An 18,617-nucleotide genomic window follows, 5' to 3' on the forward strand; every position below is an offset into this window, starting at 1 on the left:
GTGCTGATCTCGCGTCGGTGACAGCAAACCGCGCAACCGACTTGTGTCTCTTTTCCGGATCCTGAATCGCAATCGTCTAAGTCTAGTCAAAGTTCCTGCGCGATACTCGTCACGGAACGAAATTAAAAGTGATACGTATAACTAAACGCAAGTGATTCGTAACGTGTGCATAAATTTTCTTTCGGTATTCGACTTTTAATAATTCGTCCTCGATCATCCTTGATTAAGTTACTACGAAGTGACTTTTCAATGTTCTAGTCGTAACTGTCGATTCTAGTCATCGTTGCGAAATTTGGTGACCTAGTCCGTTCGATTTAATCTTGTAAAGAAGAACAGTCAACCACTTGTTTAGCAACGACCCAAAGATACGAACAGTTTTACCTCAAACCAATTTCAGCGTTTGTTCATTACGTCAGCATTTACGAGGCGATTGACATCGATATGACATAATCCCGATTAATCCGGGCAAATTCATAGGGAATCTCGATACGTTAGCACTTATAGAAGAATTCGTTTAAACGTCGCCGAATTTATATACCTTCTATGAATCAGTTGCGCGAGCATTCAATATCTCTGACTTTACGAAGATTTGTCGAGTGACGTACTGTTGTTGTGCTTTTTTAGGATTTCCGATTAAAAGCATTCCGAAACGTTTAACAATAAACGTTTAATGTGTCATTAACCGAACGGACGTATTCTACTGTGTGTGAAATTTATTGGTCGTAAATCGTGTCAGCTTCTTCATAAATCTAATAAAAAGTTAGATGATCAGTGATCTCTTGAATAGACGATTAAAAGAAAATAATTCAGTCTTTGAGTCGGATCAGTGTCACGATTCTTCTTACTTAGTGCATGGATTGAGATGACACTTCAGAGTGGTGACGCGCAGATATGTTTAAGGCGATTTGGTGAGTTATGACAGATTTAACGACGTATTCAAGTAAGGTAGGAAATATTGTCCGTAACCAAACATTACTTCTGTCGGATTAATAATCCCTTTTGTATGGCTAATAACTTGTTTTTGTAAAATATATTAGTCACACGAAACTATACAAGAATTTGATATGAACAAGAATTTATTATGTTTATAAGTTGTAATTGTAACTAAATAGAATTTTAATTGTATTGAATTTCTAAAAAAAAATTAGGACATGAATATTGCAACATATGAGATACATATATTTTTAGCAAATTCTCTCATATACTTATTAATGATATATATCAAAATTAAATTTAAATCATAGTACTCTACATTTTTTAACTAAAAATTTATTTTAAAAATCCGATAACTGAGTTTTCAAATTATGATTAGAAATAAATGATCCTGAAGATACTACGATTAAAAATGGTAAACAACTGTTAAAACTGTTTTTCTGATACGATAATTTAATAATGAATTGATAGATATCGCATACCGAAATTACTTTTGTGGGAAAAAATTGTACAAAAAATTAGAGATCGAAGGCGTTATCGAAATATTATCGAACAAAAGCACTTAAATGCATGCTTTGAATCTTGTGACGTACGTCATGGAAGTCTTCGTAATGGCGGAATCGCCCTGAAGACCCACCTTTGCGTTCGGCCTCGGTGACTCCTTCTCGTCAATACTAGAAATACTGGAAATACTGGATTTTTCACGGAGAGCATGCTGCTGTTTATTGCAACTGGTGCCACATAGTCTACGCTGTTAGAAATTTTCCTTCTTAACATCCTTTCCCTCCTTCCTCGTGTCTACCAATGAAACACCGCGGTTTTAACATTTTCTCCGTTACGTAATGACTGGTAAGAAATTTCAATATTAATGCATCCCACACCTTACAGTGTGACAGATACCGTCGTACCAAAGTATAGTAAAATATATTCTTCTATTCATCTTGATCCATGGCCGTTAACAAGATGGTTAACCTGCGCTGTCAGCGAAACGTTACCGTGGCTAGCCTTACAATTATGCGAGCCAATATCACGATAAATAGAAAACTTACAAATATTTCAAATAGAGAATGAGCAGTATACAATGTGTAAGTTCGAAAAATATCATTGTTACATGAATAATTCGTAATATAAAATTGTAGGGAGTCGTTGTGACTTTTAAAAATTGTGTAGACTATGGAAATTTCAAAGAGCAATGCAAACGTGATCGTTAGACTTCAATGTTCATTCATATTATATTCATTCATACTTAGAACGAAACATCGTTTTCTTTCATTGACAATTGAATTTATAAAGTACGAATTTCGTAAGTGGAGGAATTTCGTTTGGCTTCAAATTTTCGTCACTTTTATTTTCATTCTTTGTTTTGCTGTCGTATGTATTATTCGATAATAAGGATGCCATTATGTACATATTACCGTTTCTGCACATTTTTGATGCATCGTTCATTTATGTATATCGTTATATTCATCGTATTTTAAAAATACGCTCGATATATCTTCATGATTTTCCATAACTCTAATTCATTTTCGACGTTTGTGTATGAAACACACATTTTATATTCGATGAACTACTCGTACAATTTCCGCAGTGATGGTGGTAGTGCAATTAAACCACGAAACTTGAGTCGACAACATTTGCTACACCACACTGCACATTATAACTTGATGTATGTGTATCGTTCCGAATGCTCGATGATAAATGCATGAAAGCATCGCATAAATTTTATGCTACAATCGAACCGTGTATCTTCTTTGTCTCAATGCAAAGAGTCTCAATAAATACGTATTTATATATGTAAATGTATAATGTTTTTCAATTACATTCCGTATGATATAAAGCTTTTGAAGTTGACATTGTCATACGCTGTAAAATATTGTGCATTGCATTCAAAGATATTATTATATTTAAAAACAGAGCTTGTCTTTTTTGTGAAGCGTGTCATAATATTATGAATAATGTATGACAAGATCGTAATCGTAACTTTTCTTTGTAACGATCAAATGTTTATTAAATATAGCATATTTTAGATAAATTTTAGATAAAGACAAATGACGTGTGCAATTCTGATAGCAATTTTTCTATAACGAATTTTTATAATATACAGTGTTCATGTCAAATTCGACTTAATTTTATATGTGATTATTACTCGAAATAAAAATTTGGAACCTATTCTATACTTGTAGCGCTCTAAAGTGCAAGGGAAGTATTTTCAAATCCTCCATTATACAAAAAAGAAATAGAAATCAGGCACATCACGATGTAGTTAAAAATAAAAAATAATACTATATATAAAATTGTTCATGATACGAAGCAGATACCAAAGTATCGTTCTAAAGTTCAGTAATTTCAACTTCAATGATATCAGAATTAGAAAGATATGGATATCGATTCGAATTATTCTTCTTTATAAAAATCTGATCGATTATACGTATTTAAGAATATCCAATCCATTTTCCAATTCTAATTTACGAATCGTCAAAATGAAAAAAAAAAAACAGTCAAGATATATAACAAAAAACCTAGCTGTCAGAATCGTGCATCTCATTTATCTTCATCCAAAATGTATTTACAAGTTTTCGACAAAAACCAGCGAGTAATTTCCAATCTCGTAATGCACAAATAACAACACCGCCGCGTTTCTCTCTTACACGCTAGTGAACACAATCGAAAAGTATCTAAGTTTCCGAGAAAATGAAATTACATCGTGTCGAGAAGTAACAGTTCCCAGACAGTTCGATAGAAGGGTTTACTATCGTTTTCTACGAAGATTCAGTTGACGTGGGCAAAATAAAGTAAACGGTTTAAGAGCATTGGCGCGGCAAACGGAATTCCTCGGCAGTGCATCGCAGCGCATTCGAACGAGGTAGGCGGGATGATGCGAACGAAAGGAACGGTTTGGTCCACCCCGCGGCTCCATCAGCGAGCCAATAACCCAGGAGAATTAAAGTGAACGGGTAATGAACGTTCGCGACGTCATTGCTGCCGCGCGCCGGTGTTGCTGGTCACCTGTGTTCTGTAACACGAGATGCATTCACATTACGCAACGAGTTGCAGCGGCTCACCACATGTATCTCGTACGCAACTGGGTTATTATTTACAACCCGTGGCGCTCTTCGCCGTTACTTTTAATGTCCACGTTTCCCGATTTCCTATTTTCGTAATTCACAAACCCACGACATTGATAGGATAACAATGTTGCTACGGTGTTTTGATTGAACAGCAGAACTAACGACACTGTTGCGAATGCAGAATTTTTCAGGACAATGATCAACGAGAAAGTTTATAGACCGTGGAAAGTGAAACCAACTTCTTTACTATATAAAACGATAACGCGGCCATTGATGCGAAATTATAGCTTCCGGGTGATCGTATGTTTACTCTGTTCTTCAGATTTACGTACGAGTAGACGAAATGTCAAGAATGATAGGTATAAAAGTTATTACGTGTAATCAGTATATTTTTGTATTTTCCTATAAGCGCATAAATATCCGTAGTTAAATGATAATGTAATGACTGTTTTTGCATATTATATTTTTCTTCTTATCCTTCAAGCTTCAAATTCGTCTAAATAATTGCACATACCATCGCTATTTATTTTCTTATTTTCAGATTTTATTAAATAAAGTATAAGTATGAAGATACGATGGTTATCATTTTCATTCTGATATTATCTGAACAAGTGTGGAAACAAGGAGAATAATTATACAGCTTGCACAAGCAATATGTGATTTGCTACAATCTTTTTTATCATGTACAAGATATAATTACAATTGTTTAGAAATATCTGTTGAGAAAATAAATATTCTTCCAGTTGAGAAACTTACTTTCTCTCCAATCCGGGAATCATTGACACTATAAAAGAAAACATTTACGGGAACTTCTAATCTGATAATTCTAGCTGCGATAATAATTTATTGTAAAAGATACAATATATTTTTTCTTAAACACAAACTAAAGAAGAAAAATGACGCGAAGCAATATAATGGCAGTAACTCTGTCACTTGAAGAAATATTATTTATTTTGGAAAGAATACAGAATCTTACACAGGCTACAATCTGTCCGACGTAATTTGGTTCCACCGCTAATTATCTCATATACGTTTTCCTTATCTGTCAGAAACGATCCACGGCTTCCTGTGCTTTCAATTTGTACTGCTACTAATAGTAACCTCCGTCGGTTAGGACTCTACTCCATAATCACGCGAAATTTATTTGCATACTATAAATCATACGGAGATCGCGAACCATTAAGTTGCGTGCCACAAATTGAAATATTGAAAATGTAACAGCAACAGCAAATACCTGCCAGTCGCGAAATCATTTCTCTTTACTTATGTCTTTATATTCAGCATACGTAGATTAAATGGTTTTTATTTATCTCGCGTTTCCGACAGAAAAAGCAATAATCAGTGTGAATGTTCTTGTTTGTTGCAGGTTACCACAGCTTGCCGTTTTAGCGAAGATTTTGTGCCTCCTGATGGTAAGTGACATTTTCTACATTAAACAATGTTATAGTTTTAGTCAGAAATTTTTTTAATGATATTATGTGTACATAATCTTAAATAACTCTTTAATAAATAATGACATGATCTTCGAGTTGAATGCTCTCAAACATTCACAACGTTGCTGGAAACGAAAAATAAACTTTTTTGATGTAACTATGAAGTAGAAAGCACATTAACTGTAGAAAAGTTCATGTACCAAATCTATATTTTCCTTTTATTTATATGTTAACTTTCGAAAAACTTAAAAAATGCAGATTTATGATACTCGTAAAAGAATAAATTCAAATATTAAAAGTATTAATATTCAATTACTTAAATTATGCTGTACAATTGTATTATGTTCTCATTATTAATCTCGTATTTATTATGTTATCGTAAAATTTTACAGACTTGTCCGCTTGTATTTCATTTCGATAAAAGAGACGAATATATAAATCAACACAAAATTATACTTTACATTTGCGCTAGAAGACGTTGGATACTAACTTACGTCTGGAATCACTTTGAAATATGACATTATTAATAGAGCTATCAATATTCCAGGCATAAAAATCTCCACGATGGAAATACGAATCCCAAATGATATATATCTCTTGTATTATCTATGTATCCAGGAGAGATACGACCGTTCTAGTTCCCCACAATTACATTCAAAAAAGAATACCAGCTGCCTGAAGTGTTTTCACGTTATGTTCATAGTTTAAGGGAAATACTGCTGCCCCAGATACGTTGCCTCTAACGAGCCGTGTAAAATTTGAACGAGGGCTTTGGCCACGTTCGTGCGGAATCCGTAAACTTGCATACTTATTCGATGGATACAAAAGCGGATACGTGCCAGCTCTTTGTGTATGAACGGTGACTAGGTCAGATCGGAGATACTCGTTGCACGAAGAAACCGAGTTTCGACAGGATTGCATGTTAAAAATCGTTCTAGGACTTTGAAAATCGATGATTACGTTCACGTGCATTTTACTTAGTACAGTTTAGTAATTGGTTCTACAGTCCGTTACGAAAGTCTACATACACGTCAAGTTTTCTGTATTTGTCTTATTTATTGAGGAAAAAAGGGACAAATTAGAAACTCACTTTTTAACGGAGTCACGTATACGTAAATATCAGCACAAAATTTGCTGAGTATATTAATTGAATTGAATGAATGAATTGAAAATGAATTTGCTCAGTATATTAACGGATTTCCTGAAGGAATTGATACTTCTTCCTGAATACCTTCTTTTAATATGTGTAATAAATTCCGTCATTTTTTAAAATACGTGTTCACATAATATAAACTTGGATGCTATAAATATTACGCTAGAGCTAACATCTTTATTATAATATATCAAATTTAAAAAATGTACGTGGACTTTTGCAAGTGACTGTATGTAATCAGTGGTACGCCTTCGAAGAAGTCAATTTATGGTCATTTGCAGTTCTCCTTGTCGATTCCAACTTTTTTTTTCATTGAATGTCGTGCATGATTGAGTGTCTGTCCTTGTATAAACCGTCGAACTATACGATTCAACGTCTTGCACATTTTTTAGCCGGTACACGTAAAAGTATTTACCTTGCAATTTGGGTCCCCATTTCGCACGAAACGAGGCTATCTACATCTATTCTCGTTGCAATGGTCTCTTTCTAAGTTCGAGTAGTACGTTAAAGTATGCAGTAAACTTTTCTTTCGACGTTTCTATGTTCCAGCTTCCGTACTTGAACTTCGTCCATTAGTTCAACTTCGAAGCTTACTATCGTTAGTTCAAGCTTTCGTGTACGCTAACTTCGATAAACTTGATTGCATCGTTAATTGAGCTATTCGAGAACGATTAATGGCTTTCGATAAAACGTGAACGAGCCGAATAATTATCGAAATAATCTTCCAAAAGTGATTTCGTATCTCCTAACTAATTAATGTTTCTCTTAATAATTATTTTAAAACGATACCGACTGAAACTTTGTTTTTTATAATTTATCAGAATATGCATTTTTTTTTATTAAAATTACAACGATTCAGTACGATAAACGTAACACACGTGAATACAACGGTTATCTACAAATATGGGAGATCACAAGTTAACTAAAATTTATTGAATTGTTTTCTATTACCTATCGAATGAATCATATTTCATTAACATGCTTCAATTTTTCCTACTTCATCATTAAGTAGCATAATAAATCAATATGTAACTTAAATATAATAACTTCAATTGTGTGAGAAACGAACGTTGCACATTCTGCTTTAGCGCGAATTATGATCTACGATCGATAAAAGGCATCAAGAACGATACAGGACGATAGCTACGATAGAATTGTTATGGACAGAATCGAATTTAAACGAAGTTTATGTGTCTCCAGTAGCGGTTGCGAGTAGCGCGATAAATGGTTTGTCCAATAAGTAATTAAACGAGTACGCGTCGATAAATTTAGATATTTCTTAGTGAAATCGTTCTCGAGTAAATCGAAATTAATACAAATGAATAACTATAACCTCGACGATGCAACAGTTATGTGAGAATTTAATGAACAACCAACGCGTAAAATTGCCAAGACGTTTCATTTGCGTTTAGAATTGTTCCCTCGCGTACTTCTCAAAAGACTTTTACAACAACCGCAATACAACATAGGTTCGTCGTAATGGTGACGTGGAATTAACTAGAAAATTGAGAGTTTATCGTTAGAATATATAATACTGCAATGCGGCTACGTGAAAATGCAATGGTCGCGTGCAGCAACCTCGTTGTTAGAAAAACTGTTAACCACAGCCGTATGTTTAACGTTTAAAAGATACGAAAGCAACGGGTTTATAGTGGTTAGTCTTATCCATACTTTCAACCGTGGTCAGTTTCCAAGAGAAATTGAAACAGTATAACTTCTCATCGTAAGGTTCGGGTAATATGTAAAAGTTATTGACTAATTTTAACAGATTAGCATGTATGATCATAAATTAATATTTTTTATTACGCTCAGGCTTTTTTTATGTCTCTCGTCGTTTATACGCGTGTGTCAACGAAGAGATTTAAGTCGGCTCCATTAAAATTTCTGATGAGATACCTTTTTCACAAGTTAACCAAAAGATAATATGCATGTAAATTTACTTGCAATAAATATCACGAAATAACCATTCAGAGATATTTTCTACTTTATAAAATGTGTATATATATACAGATACGAATTTTATTTTTAAGCGAACGTATTGTGGGAATTAAGTGTGCGATTTTACGTAATTAATTGAATATTATTTTTATATTTAGGCCAAAAGAGAAGTACTTTATGATACTTTAACTGTACAAAGCACCTACTTGGCCTGACAAGATCTGTAGTCTTGCTATCATAACGTTGTTACGGCGCCATTCTTGGAATAAAAGAAGTGTCAGATTCTACGACCATTAATGGACAGCTCGTGTTCGCTCGTTAACAAATCTTGTCGGTATTCATCTTTTGTGGTCTCTGCTGTAACGACGTTTCTCTATCTTTCTTCGATGCCTTGTGCATTTTTATTCTCACGAATGAACCGCAAAAAGGTTCCGCGTGAACGACTCAACGAATGATTCGATGCCATGATATGTGAATCTGTCGTAAAAATGTTCTTGCCCGCAGTCGTGAAGGAATTGCGACGTCTTTAACGTTTTCATGTTCGGTCGTCGAACTGGAAACATCCTTTGTAAATTCCTGTCTGCTATTTTATCCTTTTCAAAATATGTACTAAAAATTGATTGTCTATTTTAACGATACTGCTGCCATTTATCACTTCTTGAATAACAAGTAGCGATGGTCAATCTTGCGATAATATACCGATTTACATTCACTACCGTTTACAAGTATTTGGACACTTTCAAATTGACGCAAATACGCAACAATTATATTTCAAATATTGTAATCCTCTAGACGACTAACAAAATTCTTTGTTTCTTTTATGACAGAAAAGAATGATGCAAAAATATAAGGAAACATAATTCTATTTAATAAAATGGTTATTCTTATTTCGATAAATTTCTTTAATTTCTTTTTTAAATAAAACTGCGACAACTTCTTTGACATTCCCTGTACATGTAAAATAGAGATCAGGAGTATGTATGACGAAGTTGTTCTAAGAATTTAATGAACTTTCTACTTACATTTATATACACGAACATAAAAACGAAATTCATACTGTAGTAAAGTTATTTACAATTATGTTACCAATATATGAAATAATTTTCGGACATCATTTCTTAGGAAGAATTAATTTTTAGTTTTTACTTCCATCGAATTGGTTAATAAAGCTTTATATTTCTAAATAGAAATGTCTGATTTCTTTCATCGGTTCGAACATGTAACTTCCTCATGAGTTTTCTTTATTAAAATGGACAAGAATTCCGATAACATACTCGTTATAATTTACGATTGGTTTTGCAGAGATTTAGACCGGTACAAAATTGTTTGTCGGTTGCAGGTGGTGATGTGCGGGGCGGTGCCGGCGATGGTGCGCTCCGTGAGTCTCTATTCGACTTGCAGCAGCGGCAATGTTACCGTAACTGGCCGCACGATCAAGGCCCTGGGACGCGATGATCATAATGCCCCTTACCGTAAGTAGGATTTTTATGAATCATGCTACTTTACCAGAAGATCAATTATCTTGCATTTTAAACATTCGACTTATTCTACGAATCTTCTTTTCATTTTATCGTGTGAGAAACGATAAATTTATTATACCTGAATAGAGTAGTGAGCATATAATTAAGAAAAGTTTTTATGCCATATTTAATTTCATTTAGTTTTATAATCACAAATTAAACTAAATTAAGTTTAATTTGATACAAAGATTTTCCTCTATTTGATAACTTTGATTACATCGAATTTACTATATAGAAATTTTCTCTATTTATTTACTCGATTCAAGTTGAATTTGGTATAGAAATTTTCTCTATTTATATGTTCTATTCCTTTAATTATATTCATAAGGATACGAGTAGACACTGCGACTTTGCGTAGACACCTGCAATCTACTAGTCAATAATTTCTTAAAACCACGCCTAAATAAATCTTTAACTTCGTATTTGTAATGTCATATCATATCGCGGAGACAATAATTTTAGCTGTTACGCTAATAGTCGATCTACATTTACGGTTTAGTAAATCAACGTGTCCATTGAAAGAATAATAATCGCAGTCGAAGCGTATCAGCAACATGTATATGCTAACTAAGATGATAAACTAGTGAAAGGCATGTAGAATTGGAAGTCTTATTCATGGATCGATCGAGTATAATAAAATTTATCGATAACGATTGGGAACGAGAGCAGTCACGCGACACCAGCATTTAAACGGCTTTCGAATAAATTCATCGTCGCAACGTGTGCAGTCATTGTACACAGGATAGGTCGATTGGTTAATTGAATCGAATCGTACAGTTGGCTGACACGAGGCACTCGACCGTGACGTTATCTCTTCCGATCGATAGTTCTCTAGACCAATGAGGATTCCGAACGATAGATTAATAGTAGATACTCCTTCGAAGAAATAAAAGTCTGAAGCTGGAGCAGTAAAGATCTGAATTTATAGGGATTCTTATCGATCGACCTAAGGTCAGGGCCTTATCTCGTTCGCTTTCGCTACTAAGCGCCATCGTGGGTCCCATCCGATCTCCGCTTTTATCTTTACGAACTAATAACCGAACTCGATTTCCGCGAAGTATGTTAACCTACACCAAAGGAAAAGCTACGAAACCAAGTTAAAGCAAAGCGGTTCCGTTGCCTCGTTTTGTCGCGATTGTTTTCGACTAGACGCTATCTATCTCGTCACTGGCTCTGTCCAGACGAATTCCTTTTTATGGTTATTTATTAGGACTATCGTCGTCATGCCTGCACCACAGTTCATGGTCATTCCCCTAGGAATTCAGTTTAAGATATTAATAGCAGCTAGAGAGAAAAATTTGTAGTCTTAATACCGTAGCAATTCCTTACGAAGGAAATTTATCGTTCCTTGCTTATCGGAACGTATGGACAAGTAATTTCACGACTAATTATTCCAAAATCGTATCACATCGTAAATGTGTTAAGAAAGAAAATAACTTGCAGTGACGAAGAAAGCAGTTCGTTGGAATTGAATGAAACATTTTAGAGTGAACAATTTACTCGAAGCAAATTATGTACTCAAATCCAGAAACAGTTGAATCCTTAATTTGGTCGCTTAGACTTTGTATATAATTGTATTATAAATTAGTTTTTCAAATTTCTTTATTTTGGTTTTATAATTCTTAGGATAGTAGTAGAAACAAACAACTATTTTCACTATTCTATTGATTACCGTATAATTATTCGAATAAATAGAGAGAATAATTTGTTAAGCATGAGGAATAATTACGCGGATGAAATATTCCTCTACAATGAATTTACTAGATCAATTATCTTAAATGAATATCTATTCGAAAACATTCGAATACTTCCGAACTCTGCAACAGAGGCACAGTCGTAATCACCGTTGCGAATATGATTTCGCGGTATCTTGGAATTTCTAAAGGTATTCGAAGGCACGAACAAGCTGTCCGCCCTATCCGCGGCGTGAGCGCGAGGCGGCTCCTTTTCTGACTCTCAGAAACGAAGTAGGGGAGAAAAGGAAGGTCTGAAAGGAGGGAAGAAGGCTTGTGCAAACAGAGGAGCCAGTTTTCGCGCCGCACGCTGCGCCGCGTCTGCACCTCCCCGAGATCCATCACCTTCGTCCACCTCTTCCTTCTTTTTCCACCTCTTTCGTCTCCTGCTGCCACCGCTGCCGTTGCTGCCGTTGCTGCTGCACTGCCTCCACCTTTTCCTTCTGTTACTCCGTATCTCCTACCTCTCTCGGCACTTTACTCTCGACAACGAGGCTCTCCGGACCGACGATTACTCAAGCTCCATTCGTGAAATGAACCGACTCGACTCGCGCTGCACGAGAGTTTCAGACACCGTGAGAGCGACCTTGAAGCTTTGGACTTTAACTGCCGGCTAGCGGCTTCGCGAATTCCTCCTGCGTCGGCGGATACGAAAGATAATTAACCTCGCGTGGAAAATTGCTTCTTTGCATACTTGTCGCTAATTAGGTACCTCGGTTTTGAGAATATTGCATCGTTTTGTAAGTTGGATAATTAGGAAGGAATAGTTTACGAGTGGCTATCGCTGTCTCTGTAGCTTCCTTACTTACGAATAAACCGACGAATAAAGATCTACTTTATGTAAAAATTCTATTTTAAAATATCTATGAAACTTGAATTAGAGTATCACAATAGCCATCGTTAGCAAGTATGAGAATTTTCTGAAATTAGGTTTGTGCTTTCCAATAAATTGATTTAAATACTGATTTAAGTAAAATAATACGATTGAAGATGCGATAACGTAATTAAAATTGCAGATAAAAAATGGCAAATTGATATGAATTTATCAGTTGATTTCATATTTCTAATACCTAGTAAGTATTTGATACGTAACATATCTGTTCAATGAACCAACAACTATATTCAAAACGATAATTACAATCAACGATAAACACTAACCGTATACTGAAAACGCGTAATCTACGCGTGTCAAATATAATTCGATAATAACTATTATCGGCGTTAAGACAAATAATAATTACTAACTCGTTATTATCCGATTGAAAAGCAGAGTGACATTCCCCGATCCGTATAATAGTCGTAATTACATCGATCTCCATAACATTTTTATCACATTAAACAACCTTAATCGCGCTACGAACTCCAATTTTCTTAAATGACTAGCAGCATCTCCAACAGTTACGATATCTTTCATGTAGTGAAACTTTGAAACGAAGAAGAAATCTACGAGAATGGAAAGAGAAAATGAACTCTATTGGAAAACGAAGAAAGAGAGATAACAACCGCAGCGGCGTTCGTTCAGGTTGGAATTTAATTATTCTAGTCGTGGAGAGCTGTGATTATCGCGTCAGTCGAGCAAATCAGGGTTTCACCTGTCATAGTTTTGACCAGCACTGGGACAACCGGTATCTATATGTATTCTTCTCATTTGCGTGCCGTTGTAATCTCGTGCGTTCACGGCGGATGCTTCTGGCCGAGGAGGACGATCCCGTGTATCGGCCAATCGTGCGTTTAGGTGTTAACGACAGGAACGCTATTATACGTGCCAGGCTTATAACAAGAACCGCGGTTATAACCGCGTTTTTTCCTTCTTTTGCACTTTTTTCCTCTGCTTACGCGGTCGGTACCGGCCTGCTCGCTTTCGCGTCATATTATAGCTTTCATAACGCCGACGCCGCGAAATTGTGGCGCTGCAGTGGTTCTCAAGCAATTATTTATCTCGTGAAAAAATATCGAAATTTTTCTTAATCGATTTTCAATTTCGTCGATACCTTAGGATTTTTGTATATTTTGTTTCTTTTGTATTTTACGATCGGTTATAATGGCAGAATTTCTTTGTAACAAACGAAAGACATTTCCGATGAACGAAGATTCGGGGGTACAAGGGTTCCTATAGAAAAAAGCTATTAGTTGCGAACCTATAACGAACAGAGAATCGGTTCCTGTATCGCGAAGAGCACGTAGAAGTAATATATGGGATCCATTCTTCTTTCCTTCTGTCTCGCTCTTTCCCACTTATGCGCTGGGCCCATCCTACCAGTTATTATCGGCGGTAATCGTGCCTAAAAGCCGGTGCCCGCTTTTGATTAAAATTGGCTTTTAATTCATTTGGCAGCCTCTAATCTCGTGGCGGCTCCGATCAGAGGAAACAAGAGTGAGGGAGAAGGGGATACTTGGAGAACGGAAGACAGAGGTTCGAAGCGAAACGCAACATTTACTTGCTGCATCTTCAACCCTCTGCCTGATCGCCTTATATGATATTATATGTATATCGGGCTTAAGATTATAAACTATCGATTGTATAGATGGTAATTTTTATAAATTTTCTTTATTTTTTTAAATAAATCCATTTGTTTAATGGACTATATCTTATATAGTTTTATTTTGTTTCGTTATTACCTACCTAGGAGGATTTTAATATAACATAATCGAAAAGAGCCTACTAGATTCAAAGATGAAAGTTGGGGAAGTTTGATGTCAATATAATTATTACGATAAGTAATATTTTAATATTTTCAATATTTTAGTATTATAAGGAGCAATGTTTCGAAACATTATTTAAAAAACTAAAAATCTCAAAATATCAATGAAAATTGATTGACTTTTGTAACATTTCTTGGAAAACAACGCTATATCTATTATATCTAGGTACGTGTATATAAAATGGTTAATAATGACCACACCTATCCTGTCTCTTTATTTCAATAAATTATCTATTTCAAAATAAAAGATTCATTTTCACAATATTTTTTAGTTCTCGCGTTCTCCATTTCTAATTTTCATGAATAACTTCTTTAACTATACATCAGAAATAATATTTGATACGTACGAAGAAAAGAACTACTTATGATAGAATTGAACGTTCAATGCCACCCATATCTTCGCACAATTTCCTCGGAACTACGAGATATGCTTCGAGTTGCACGCGAAACTTGGTTGACAAGCTTTCAAGGAGAAGAGAGATTACTTAGCAGTTGGTTAGACAAAACATTGCAATCAGTGTGTCGGTGACGCCTGTCTCGAGTCATCGTACGTCTGGCAAGTTACTAACAAACGCATACAGTCGTCACTGTCCCGAGGAACGTTGCGCCGCGCCGGAACGATCTCACTTCCCTTATTTGATAACGATAAGCATCATATCAAAACGAACCGTCGAAGTTTCGTCGCCGATTGCTTCGACGGCGACTAGGTATCGGAAGTATAGGAGTTTGGTAATGGCTAACTGGAACGAGCAAACAGCATACATATATCGTCTCCGGAGTTAGTGGTATTAGTGTCAGGTTGTTATCGTCATACTTTTCTCCGCTGCTACCACGCAGGTACATACACATCGTGTTTCATATTGGAAAGCGGACGTCGCGAAACGGAACAGGAGGAAAAATTCTGGCGATAGTTCCAAACTTGTTTTGCCGTACTTGTGACGGAACTTTATCGCTGATAATGCCCATTATATTTCCGTATTCGTCGATTTCACGGAACTATTTTTAACTGGCAGTTCGGGTAATTTCCGATTCGATAGCGGCTTAAACGATGCTTAATGCAATATATTTTCGTGAAACTTTTTATCAAGTTCGAAGAAAACAACGATATTCAGCTTTATTATGAGCCGTTGATAACATTATTTCGATATTTTTATGGCCCTGGTAACAAATTGAACCAATTCAATCACCTTTAGAACGTCGGATATTAAGTTTGTCTTGTTTCGCGGGTCAAATGATATTGTTAAATGAACTGGGCTGTACTTTGTATCAACCGTTATTTACGCAATATACGAAATATTTACTAAATGTATGTTTACTCTAATTAATGTATAATTCCTATATAAATACATCTTCAAATTAATTCTAAACTTTACCAATGTAATCACGATAATTTTGTCTCATTACGATCCTAATGAAATTTCAAAAAGTTTCGTATAACAAACATAAGATATTCATAAAAATGTTCCATAGTAAACGTTCAAATGTTTTCGAGAATTACTGCATTCAATTCTTAATTGAATTATCGTTCTTTTTTAATTATCACAAATATAATATATTAATATTACCGAGACACACTTGACTTATAAACGTTAATCACGGAGAGAAGAATTTTCGTTTACTTAGATAAGGTAAATTTAGTAGCTGAGAAAAGAACAAATTGACCCGCTGACTAAGAGGGATGTTGTCGCGATAGACATCCGCTGAAAGGTGAATTCAATTAATTAAGAAAAGTGGCACAATTAATTGGCGCGGAGTATAGAGCACGGTAGGTTTGCCGGAGAACAGTCTCCGATTAAGTCCTCTCGTGCTTTTTCTGGTTCCTGAAGACTGGTAGGAGGCGGTGAGAGAAAACGAAATGTAAAAGGAAAACGAAGGAGGGAAAGAGAGGCGAGCTAGTAGAGAGAAAGAAGGACTTTACGAGGCAGTTCGGGGACATTCTTGATTTCGATGTTGGGAAGGTACCCGACGAGAACCACTTGAATTTAACGAGGCTCCAGCAAATGGGCCACCCTGCAGACTTACCTCCTTCCTTTTCTCTACGTATGATGCTTATACCCATTCTCATATGGCCCGCAAACAAAGAAGCCAGAAAAACTCATAATCATGACATCATATTTTATATCGTCAAGCGTCTATCAATTAAGAAACCCTGTCTCATAACGGCAGCGAAAATTTATTATTTTTGACGTCGGGAAATTAAGCTAATGCGGGTAAATCATATGAACTTCCTTTATGTATGAACATATTTTGATTTGGGAAATATTAGACTATAATTTAGATTTTTTATCTATAGAGAATGACTCAAAAATATTGATCAAACGTTTGATAACTATTAACCCCAACTAGTAACATTTTTAAAACGAAGCTACCTTTTCTAAAAATTATAAGACTCAATCTTAGTTTCAACCGAGTTGGTAATAATAATTTATTATACTGGCCACTGCAAACAATTAATTAAAGAAAATAGACAAGATATTTCTTACATATTTTCGAATTTAACTAAATTCCTATATCGATGTCTATCATTGACTTCATCAACTTCGAATAGCGATGTGTATCTTGCTCCGTTCTTTCCGTTCATTCGTTATAAAACTTTTCTTAACAGTTATCAAGCATCCACTTAGTTTCTGTTTAATTCTTGCTAAAATGTTTGCGAAAACAGTTTCCATCTACATTATCACTGTGAACTAAGCAACGTGCACAACCCCATTACATACATTCTTGAAAGTTGCACATCTTCTTTCAAGATGGAGACTCTCGCGTCTAGTTACTACTACTAATATCTAAAAGAAGAAATAAATAAAACTAACAATTTTAAATATTAATTCTCTGCACTCTGTATACCAGTTACACTTATTATACAATCATTTCATAAGTCTGAATATTATACAAATATCTAATAAATATTATAAATATCGAATGTACAAAATTACTAAACTTAAATTCTGCCTTACAAAATATCTTCTTCTCTTCAAAAATACTTTCATGTGATCGATTCGTACAAATTTCTTAAAGTCATCGTATTACTTTCCACAGATATGAAGATAACGACAAGAACTCAGGCAATTATTATTTTTTCAATTCATGGAACACTTTATTCTAGAAACATTGTTATACCTAACAATAGCATAGCATACTGTAAAAAAATGACCCTGGGGAATATATCATGCAGTGAAATCTCTCTGAAGGTGCACAAATAAAATAATCCCGTTACAAGCACGATATTCGTGGTACAGCCGTTTCACAAGCACTCTGTTCTTCCAAATGGTAAGCTCGAAAGCGTCGGTTGTGCACCTGTAAGCCAGCCCTTTTTTCTTTTCTTTGGTTATCCGGAACAAAGGACGCCTACTTCTCGGGTCGGCAGAATTTCGTAATAGCTGGTGCGAAAGAAAAAGGGAGACACGCCGTTGCAGCAAGCATAGCGCAACGTGCACGGTTCGGGGTCGAGGCACGACAGGACCCGCTAAGTGGCAAAGTACACACCGGTCGGTCTGTGCCTCCTTCATTAGCACCAACTAGCCTCGGCGGCAAGCTTAGCCAACCTTTTCTTCCTTTCTCAGTGCCGAAGAGTGCCTGGAAGAGGGTCTCTGAGCATCGATGTAGGTACAACTCGCGCTATAAACCTCGACGAGGTCTCTTCTCGGAAATATGCCAGCTCGCATACCGAACGCACAAAACGGTTTACCTCCTGTATCCTGCGGTTTGTCCCCGATAACTAATGCCTTCGCCTGATTTTATAAACTCCATTAGTTTTCCTTAGGTTACTCGTTTGCCTCTTCAACGCGACGTCGTTCATGAAGTTAACGCGAGATAGTTTTAACTGAATCTTTTGGAAATTCATAATTCGTTAATGGCTATTGTTTTATTTTATATTTAAGATATGCAGATATTGAATTGTGGAGATGAGTAGTTTAACACTACAACTGCCAACGACCAATGATATGAAAAGTATATGAAAAAGTATATAATGAAAGAGAAAGAAGCTTTTATTTGTACATTTTAGAGAAAATTGTTCAAATCTTCGAAAGTATACGGCTGTAAATCTATAATTTCCAAATGAATAGTTAGTTATTTCGTGATTTTGAAGTGATTCTACGAATTTGCAAAAGGAATTACATTATATGTAATTCATCCTGA

At 35.4% G+C, this 18,617-nt stretch overlaps 1 protein-coding gene across 3 annotated transcripts in view; it reads left to right on the plus strand.

The window, feature by feature from the left end:
- The window catches only part of LOC117159062 (fibroblast growth factor 18), a 126,583-nt gene that overhangs the window by 102,319 nt on the left and 5,647 nt on the right, over positions 1-18,617 (plus strand). For all 3 annotated transcript variants that reach the window (XM_033338577.2, XM_033338578.2, XM_033338576.2), the window contains exons 2-3: positions 5,368-5,413; positions 9,865-9,997. In XM_033338577.2, the coding sequence (XP_033194468.1) occupies positions 5,368-5,413; positions 9,865-9,997 (179 nt within the window). The remainder of the gene's footprint in view (positions 1-5,367; positions 5,414-9,864; positions 9,998-18,617) is intronic.

This window comes from Bombus vancouverensis, chromosome 7 (assembly GCF_051014615.1).
Source record: "Bombus vancouverensis nearcticus chromosome 7, iyBomVanc1_principal, whole genome shotgun sequence".
NCBI classification, from domain to species: Eukaryota; Metazoa; Arthropoda; class Insecta; order Hymenoptera; family Apidae; genus Bombus; species Bombus vancouverensis.